The sequence below is a fragment of the Hydra vulgaris genome, chromosome 12 (assembly GCF_038396675.1).
Source record: "Hydra vulgaris chromosome 12, alternate assembly HydraT2T_AEP".
NCBI lineage: Eukaryota > Metazoa > Cnidaria > Hydrozoa > Anthoathecata > Hydridae > Hydra > Hydra vulgaris.
The window spans coordinates 38,015,001-38,025,000 of NC_088931.1; the positions used below are offsets into that span (position 1 = coordinate 38,015,001).

A 10,000-nucleotide genomic window follows, 5' to 3' on the forward strand; every position below is an offset into this window, starting at 1 on the left:
TGTCAATCAAAAAAATTTTTTATTTTAATTTATATACATATGTGTGTATATATATATATATATATATATATATATATATATATATATATATATATATATATATATATATATATATATATATATATATATATATATATATATATATATATATATATATATATATATATATATATATATATATATTAGGGTGTTTCAAAAAACAATTTTTTTTTAAATAGTCTGCTGCACTTAACTAAATGTGTTCTATATAATACAAAAACACTAGGTTTAAAATTTTTTTGAATAAAAAAAAATATTAATCAATTTACATAAAAATATTTTTTTTCAGATAAAATCGCCTAAAAACTATTGTTTTTAAGATGAAAATAAAAAAAGTCAATATTTTTAAGTTTTTTTAAAATTAATTTTTTAAGCATGTTTTTTATGTAAATTGATTATTATTTTTGAAGTTTTTATATAATTTCACTTCTTTTGAGTACCAGGTTGACATACTTTAGAAAAACTTTTTTTTTCAAAATATTAGGGACCTGTCAAATTTTTAAGGGTCTTGAGGCACCCCTAAAAATATTTTTTATTCAAAAAAGTTTTTGTATTATAAAGAACACATTTAGTTAAGTGCAGCAGACTATTTAAAAAAAGTTGTTTTTTGAACCACCCTAATATATATATATATATATATATATATATATATATATATATATATATATATATATATATATATATATATATATATATATATATATATATGTATATATATATATATATATATACATGTTTATAACAAATATATATGATCTTAAATTTTTTAGCTTGAAGCAAAAGTTGAAAAAGATAATAAAAAACTTGAATATTTACTTTATGCTGATTTTAATGCAAGTAGCATGAAAGAATTGACATCTGTTTCCCAAAATGTAACATTTCTACCTGAAGAAGACGATAGTAAGTTTGAAAGTTTGAAAAATCTGCCTCTGTCATCCCTGCAATTAGGAATAAAGCTCAATTCTAAATTTTTAAAGTAAGTTGATAAAGTTTTGAATTTTTTTTTTTAGTTTTATTCATCTTACAGTTTTCATCAACAAATCATTTATTATCAGTGACACTTGCCTAGGTAAGGTAAAGCCAAAATTCTAAAATAACTATATATATATATATATATATATATATATATATATATATATATATATATATATATATATATATATATATATATATATATATATATATATATATATATATATATATATATATGAAAAGTTTAAGAAGAACGAATGGACTGGCTTTTCTATCCTGATCCAACAGCAAACTGTTCTCTTGAATGTGGAGGTGATAAATCAGATCATGCTAAAGCTAAATAATTTGAATCCTCAATATTGCAAGATTTGGTTTTATTTGTGAAATTAACCCTCAGTAGACCGACACAGGGTTATATAAAATGAATTGAGTGACCTGATTAGAGGCTTTTAATAATTATTACTTAGTTTGTCAAAAAACAAAGCAAAAATTATTACCTACAGTCTACAGAAATATTACTATTGTATTTTGTAAATAATACCTCTGTACACAGAAGTATTTTAGAAAGTGAATCTTTTAGTTCTGAATTACTAAACTAAGAGCTACTTAATATTTCTTACTGAATGTTTTTAAAATTATTAAAAATCATGTTTCTTTAATAACCTTAAAGCTGGTACCAATATATTCATTATATATTCATATATACTCATTACAAATCAGGAAACAAAAAAACTTTAATATAAGTCATCAAAGTTTGTTTTGTTTCTTAATATGTGAAGTTATCTAACAATCCAACTGATCTACCTCTTGGAAATCTTTTTATTAGTAACTAATATATTAATTTATCAAATAATGTATAATTTGTTGAAGAAAATTATAGTTTACAAATAATTTTATTTTTCAAATACTTTTTTCTACTTGAGTTTTTTTTCATACTTGTTTTTAGTTTTACTATCTATAAAATTATAATTTTTTTTATTAGATTATAATTATGTATATATATATATATATATATATTTATATATATATATATATATATATATATATATATATATATATATATATATATATATATATATATATATATATATATATATGTATATATTCATATATATATATAAATTTTTTTAAATCAAGGTTTTATGGCCAAACTTTATCTTATGCAAGTTCTACTAATAAAGATGATTCTCAAACCTTCTCACAATTGGAAATTGTTTTATATATGAAAGGAGAATACCCAAAAATGATTGTTGGAATCTGTCATGATTTTGTGTTATTTGAAAAATTTACTGATGAAGTATTAAGTATTAAATTAGAAGGCGTTCCATGGTTGGTTTTTGAAAATTTATGTAAGTGTGTATACATAAATGTGTATATATATATATATATATATATATATATATATATATATATATATATATATATATATATATATATATATATATATATATATTTTATGTATTTATATATACATGTATATATATATATGTGTGTATATATATATGTATATATATATATATATATATATATATATATATATATATATATATATATATATGTATGTATATATATATGTATATATATACATATTTATATATTTATATATATATATATTTTATGTATTTATATATATGTATGTATATATAAATATGTATAAATATATATATATATATATATATATGTATATATATATATATATATATATATATATATATATATATATATATATATATGTATATATATATATATATATATATATATATATGTATATATATATATATATATATGTATATATATATATATATATATATATATATATATATATATATATATATTTAAACTTTTTTTTGAAAAAAAAGTAATCTAGAACTTAGTTACTAGGCTTATTATGTAAAAAAGAAATTATGTGCTGTATATATTACATATATGTTACATATGTTAAAGAAATGTGGACAAAAAGGTTAAAAAAGTATAAGGAGCTCTTTAATTCTAATTTAACTGGTTTTTATTCAAATTTCTATTCAATTTTTTCTGTGGTTTTTAGGCAGCCAACAACACAGTCTGCTTTATTTCTTCATTTTAGTATGACATAATTAAGATTGAATCAACTTTATATTCCTTTCTGCACAATCACTGGTGACTTCTATATTTTTTGCAAACAGTTTATAGTTGTTCAAAAGAGAAAAGTCCCCTTTTGCATCCAACTTAACTTGGGTATAGGTAACCTGGGGTAGGCAAAATAAGATCTGGCTTTGATTACCAACTAAATCTGGTAGTGTTTGTTCTTCATGAACTCCTTAGGTATTGGAAATTTTAAGAGTTTTTGCAGTATCTTCATCTTCTCGTCTTTCTCAACATCATTGTCAGCTAAAGACATTACAACAAGCTGTTGACTTAAATACCAGGTATGACTTAAATACCAGGTATGATTCTGCATGCTTTTCAGTAATGATTGAGTAAACTCAGAGTATTCTTTACTTAAATCAAACATGTCCTTGAAAGCTGATAAATCTTTACCTGATGCTTTAATATTTGAAGAACTTTTGAAGAAACAAAGACAGTATGTCAGTGATATAAAAAAAGAAGCTGTCTGGATCAACTTTTTCTCCTTTTCATGCATGATGCTTGAGATGTCCTTTGTCATTTCTAATGTAAGCAAATAAATTACATCTGCCATAAACCTTGCTTGATGGTAAGCTCCTGGCTAATGAAATTTTATAGCAGAAACATGTCCACCGAGGTAGTAAACATAAAGTTGACAAAGACTCCTCTCTTAAAAAAAATTTTTATTTAGTGCAGTCTCCCCAAACTTTAATGCTGCCTTTGCTATATTATAGATAAGTGATCCAACCTCTATAGAAATCCAGTTAAATCTAACCAGGTTATCTGATAAGGTGTCAATCTTATCAATAATCTTTTACTTGGACTTCTGTAAGCGCACATAAGTTTCTCTTCTTGGAGACTTAGCCTTGGCACCAGTCAGTTCTTTCATCAAATGTTGAATATGTACTTCAATAATATGGTGATGACACATGCACCAGATGAGACTAGTAATAAGGATAGTTGATAGGATTGTTGACAGAATTGCTCCAGCAAATTTACCAGTGTTGGATGCAGTTGTGTCACAGCAAACACCCACAATATTGTCGACAATATCATGGTATCCCAAGAAATTGAGGAATAAATGAGCCTGATTGGACCCAGTTAAATTTTTTACCTGTTTCTGAAATGCCAAGCATGAAATCATCTCTACATTCCAAGTCTGGACAATTCTCTTACAGGTAACTGTCAGATTGTTTTTTGTCTTCCAGCTGTCCAACAAGTTTTCCATCAAAATGGACTATGAGTTTGTTTCCTTTTAAAATATCAACAAGGTCCTGTCACAGTGTATTACCTTAAGAAATTAAATTATATATTCAAAATAATAAAGATATAATAAAAATATACTTATTCACTTTTGTGAATAAAAATGACCAAGATTTTTAATAATTCTGTATCTTTTTCTGCATAGAGTGATAAATTAATTTCATACAAATCAACACCAGTTTTATTGCAAGTAGCAAATAAGCCTACAGCATCTTTAAACTTCCTTTGTCCATTCCATGTTTATTATTATGACAACATATTTTGATTCAAAGCAGCATTGTATTAAAGTTAACTTAATCCAATGTTTTTCAAAATCAAAATATTATATATTTAAGCTAGCATATCATTGCAAAAATCTAAGGAATAGAACAACAGATAGACATCTAATTTTTATTGTATTGTTTTTTACATTCTTAATGTTATAAAGTTTCTTTTTATTGTAAGTTGTTATGATTTAAGATATCTGACTCAAATTGTGGACAGTCCTTTAAATGTTTTGCTAGACATTTTTCTACATACTGAACTAAACCAGACTGAACTATACCTAAGGACTCTGTGTTCAAAAAGTGGTTGTTTCTCTAATCTAAAAGCCTTAATTTTTTACCAATAGTAGTCCTTAAGTGTTTTTTATATTATTAGAGCTCCTGGATACTGAAAACTAGAAAGAAATATTTTTTTTGTGAGATTCAAATCCGGAGTTCTCTTGGGACTCCGCATCCCTGTATGCCATGTTGCTTTTTAAAATCAAGTTTAAAATGGTTGATAAAAAAGCTTCTAATCATTTTTTATCACAATTAAACTTTGTTTTTCTTTTTTTGTCTTTTTTTTTTTATCTCTTCAATAATTATCTCTCAAAATTTGTATTTTAATCTTTGAACTTATTTAAAATAAAACAATTTAATTTTTTGAATTTTTTATTTGCATAATTTGCAAATTATTTTCAAAATTTGTTATTTTTTTTAGGTTACATAATGGGAAAAGATGAAGAAAAAGATTTGGAAATAGTTAAGAGCTTTGAAAGTGAAGCTTTTACTAAAATAAAAGATGCTTTAATTATAAAACCAGGTAAAAAAAAGTAAAAAAAAAAATTTTTTTTTAAATTATTTCTTTATTTTCTTTATTTTGTTTCTATATCTCATTTAGAACAATAAAAAAAGTTAAAAACAAATTTTTTTTTTTTTTTATGTATTCATTTCACTGGAAGTATTTCTTATGAAGAATCTGTCAAAAATATAGTAACAAATGACCAAACAACTAAAGATGAAATTGCTGATGAAAACCCCCCAAAAAAGCAAGATATTCTCAATTTTATTAAAAACAACCTGGAGATCTTTAATGTCCTTAAGTATGGCGAAGGTATTAATTTTTATTAATTTAAATCTCAAGTTAAATTTTAAATAAATATGGAAAAAAAAACTGCAAAATTTTTACACAGGAACTATTTCTCAAACAACGTTCAGCTTTGAAGCAAAACGTAGTCTTGTTGATTCATTTTTCACATTAAAAAATCACGATGATTTAATTATTAAAAATCCTTCTCTGCACATTAAAGAAATTGTAAAGGAAACTGTTACAGTTGAAATATCAAAAAATGTTGAAGACAGCGTTGTAGTCAAGCACCGTCGCAAAAAACATAGAAGTCATCACAAAAAACCTGAAGTGCGTTCAGTTGAAGATAGTTCTACTATAAAAGAAACTGAAAGAGTTGTTGGAATGATTCTTAAAGGCAGTTTTGAAAATATTAACGAAGATCTTCATTTTGTATTTGACGGTATCATTATACTTTTTTTAATGAATAACTAATGATAAATAATTTAAATAGTAGTTAATAATAAATTGTATTTGCTCAAAAATCAAATTAAGTAACTTACTATTATGGGTTAACAGGGTTACTAAAACAGACAAAAAATACCTGGTTTCTCCTTTTTTCTCTTTTTTGACAAAGTTTCTTTTTGACAACAACAAAAACAACAAAATAAAAATAATTAAAATGTTAAATACGAAATAAATCAAAATTTTTTGATTAAAATGTCACCTAAGTAAAATTTTAAAGAGTTAAAAGAATAAAAAGACTGCTATTTTCCAATAATTTTTTAAAACATTTAGTTAAATCAAAGTTTTAAAAACTCAGTTTTTATCAAAATTATTTATTACTATTATATAGAATTATAATTAGTGAAATATTTTATGCTTAGCTAAACATTTAAGACATTCAAAATTCAAGCCTAAATGCTAAATTATAGTAACTAATTGTAGAAAATTCTAATGTTAAATTATGGTGACTAGTTATATAGAATTTAGGCTGAGGCTTTATCATATAGACTAATTAAGAGAAATCAGGCCTAAATGCTAAATTATAGAAACTAACAAAATAAATTTTAAATTTTTTTTAGGTGAGATTTCAAGCTGTGATACAGGTCTGTTAACACTTCAGTGTAAAAATGCCGTAGTCAAAGTTCTTCGTAGCGAAGCAGAGTTTCAAATATCTGAAGGAAAAAGTGTTGCAAATGAAAATGTTTTTTCAATTTTTGGTATGTTTTTTACTCCTTTTTGTTATATACATACACATGTATGTATATAACATAAATTAAATGTAAGCTTTGTGTCATTTGTGTATGTCATTTTTAATAAATGATGGATTTACCTGAAAATACTTAACTGATTCTAAACTTTTGGAAGAGACTGTTGAGTAGTATAAAAAATAGTATGATCAATTGTTTTATCATAAAATAACTAAGCCCAGTTCACAATGTCAAAGAATAATTTCATATTTTTGTAATTTTCAGTGAATATTTGAATTGTTGCTAAAATTAAACAATGTGAAAACTATGTTAACATTAATTCATAATAATTAGAAAAATATTGAATGATACTTTGACTACCTGGTTTTCTTTTTGTATAAATAAATTTTTATTGCTTTTTTTTTTTTGATTTTTTTTTGATTGAATTAAAAATATTGTAATCAATTAATATTCTTTTTTTCTATTAATAATACTCTTCTTTTGTATTTTTGAATAAAGTTTGCATGTTTCTTTAATTTCTTTTTTAATTATAATGTAGATTTTGAGTCACAAGCAAAACTGATATTTCAAAACAGAGAAACAGTTATGAAACGTGCTTGCTTGTCATTCGATATAGGAGAACCCAGTCAAATGTATTTTTCATCCAAGATGAAACTTAAAAACTTTAGTGCAGTCTTAACGTGAGTTTATTGTTGTTGTTTTTCATATTTAACACTGTATTAAATTAATATACTTTAATTTTTGCTTAATTTTTTTATTTAAAACTAAGATTAAGGTGAATTAAGAATTTAGTTTTTTTAGTTTTTATAGATATAAGAATTTTATAAAGAATTTTAGCAATTTATAGAAGATAGGGCAAACTTGGGTATAAAAATAAATTAGTTCAAATAAAAGTAAGAGGAGTTCTGGAACATAAGATTTTTTTAGTGAATGTGTCGATAAATCTACTTAATTTTCTGATTTGTAAAATACCAGATACCAGCTAAGGATTTATAAAGTTCTGCTTCCAAAAAAAACTTTCTTATATTCCATATTATGAATAAAAATTCACTATGAATATTATAAGAGATAATCGTATTTCTTAGAACTAATATGACATGAGTTGCTTTCTAAATTGAGAGCTAACTAATGTTATTTCAAAAAAGTTTTTTATTTAAAAAAATAATGCTATTTAGTTTATTAAAAGCTAAAAAAACTTTTATAAATATATTAGATTTTAAATCATTGAATATTAAGACATTCTATTTGTAGCATGATGTTGTAAAGTAAAAAGTGTTCGCTTTAATATGGCAGTACTTGGTAATATTAAGTTTCAGTTATAAAATATTTACTAATCACCATAAGACTGTTAAACAAACGAGACAAATACTCATACATATACAGACATTTCTATGGTACCAATTATTTTTTTCCTTAAATTCCAAAAATGTAAGAAAATTATATTTATAGAACAAAAATTGAAATGAAGTTTCATGTTTATGCAATTGACACTAATATTTTTTCTCCGATTAAACCATATAAGAAAAACACTTTAAATGTGATTTTTTACTGTTTCATAGTTATAACTGTTTTAGTTCTTTTGTAGTTTTAACTGTATTCTTATTTTGTAAAATTTATTCTTAGGAGATTTCAATTAAATGAACAACTAAAAGGTATGAAGGGCAAGTTTATATTTGCTGATTCTGATTTCAACGAGAGATCTTTATTAGTGCTGTCTGGAAAAAGTAAGATTTTTTTAAACTTCTTTTTGTTCATTAGAAGATATTGTTGTTCAAAACTGAGCATCATTTTTAAAAGCATATTTTTTTAGACACTATAGTTGTTGATGCTGGAAACCGCACTGCTCGAGAATCAGTGTTAACTTTATTTGGGTCTGTTAAAAGAAATATAAAAGATACATCTGATTTTAAAATAGAAATAAAAAAATGTTTTATGAGATATGAAGAATGGCTTCCAATGTTAAGTGATACTAGTAGCAATTTTAAAATTTATCATAAAGCGGATCGTTCTATGGGGCGTGAGTGTTTTTATGCAATTTTTTTTTTTTGTTACTAAAGTTCATTCTGTCTTGTTACATTTTTTTCTTTTTTTTTCAGCCAAATTAAAGGTAGAATGGAACTTTTGCAGAATAAAGAATTTTAAATCTATATTCGAAGGAGAAATTGAAACAATTGGTATTTCTGAATTTTTCAATTTTGAAGTTATGAATAATGGTCGGTTCAGCCTTTTTCCAGAATCAAAATTTTTTAGTGAAGCAAAAGCTGCTATTTCCATTAAACAAGAAATAAATTTACTTTCTTTAAAAGATATTAATCCCAAAGTAAGTAACTTTTTCAATTTAACTAATTATAGTGTTTTTTCATTTCATTATATCTAGTTGTTACATGTGCTACTAGCTTGTTACTACCCTCTAAAAAAAAAGTAGAAGCATTATAAAGGTTATATTTAAAGATAAATATCGCATATCCTACCTTCAAGGGTATATCACATATCCTACCCCTTAAAGCAGATAACTATACTCTTTAAGTTAGAACATTATACCCTTAAGGTAGCAAATTATGCCATAGATGACCATTTTTGATACAACTTTTTATCTTTAAGGTAAAAAATTTAACCTCAAAGGGGTATGATATGTGATATACCCTAAAAGTAGAAATTTGTACCTATTTTTTAGTGTGTAAAGAACAAACCTTTACTTTAATAAAGAATTTAAAAACAATAACATGCAGTTTGTTATTTTAGTATACTGTGTTTATAAAGATAAGTCTTTAAATAAATATAATTTTAATTATAAAAACAGCATTAAAAGCAACTATAAACAATCTTAGATCATTTAATTCAGTGCACCAAATTATTGAAAACCAATTGTGTATTTTAGAGCCTTTGACTTAATGCACCAATTTATTGAAAACCAATTGTGTAGTTTTAGAGCCTTTGACTTAATGCACCAAATTATTGAAAACCAATTGGGTAATCTTTTTTAAATAATTTAGTCAATTATTAAAAAGTTTCAAATTCAAAGTAAAATGATAAACTTAAGAGGAAATCAGTATAAAGTTAAAATTAATATTTTGCTCACAAGTTTTGGTATCAAGGAATAT

General features: G+C 23.6%; 1 protein-coding gene across 1 annotated transcript in view; it reads left to right on the top strand.

Moving 5' to 3' along the window:
- LOC100197298 (uncharacterized) overlaps nucleotides 1–10,000 on the top strand; it is a 56,645-nt gene that overhangs the window by 30,970 nt on the left and 15,675 nt on the right. Inside the window, exons 9-18 of the mRNA XM_065813152.1 lie at nucleotides 810–1,015; nucleotides 2,149–2,360; nucleotides 5,341–5,442; nucleotides 5,563–5,733; nucleotides 5,813–6,148; nucleotides 6,771–6,908; nucleotides 7,438–7,579; nucleotides 8,523–8,623; nucleotides 8,710–8,916; nucleotides 8,996–9,219. Of these exons, the coding sequence (XP_065669224.1) occupies nucleotides 810–1,015; nucleotides 2,149–2,360; nucleotides 5,341–5,442; nucleotides 5,563–5,733; nucleotides 5,813–6,148; nucleotides 6,771–6,908; nucleotides 7,438–7,579; nucleotides 8,523–8,623; nucleotides 8,710–8,916; nucleotides 8,996–9,219 (1,839 nt within the window). The remainder of the gene's footprint in view (nucleotides 1–809; nucleotides 1,016–2,148; nucleotides 2,361–5,340; nucleotides 5,443–5,562; nucleotides 5,734–5,812; nucleotides 6,149–6,770; nucleotides 6,909–7,437; nucleotides 7,580–8,522; nucleotides 8,624–8,709; nucleotides 8,917–8,995; nucleotides 9,220–10,000) is intronic.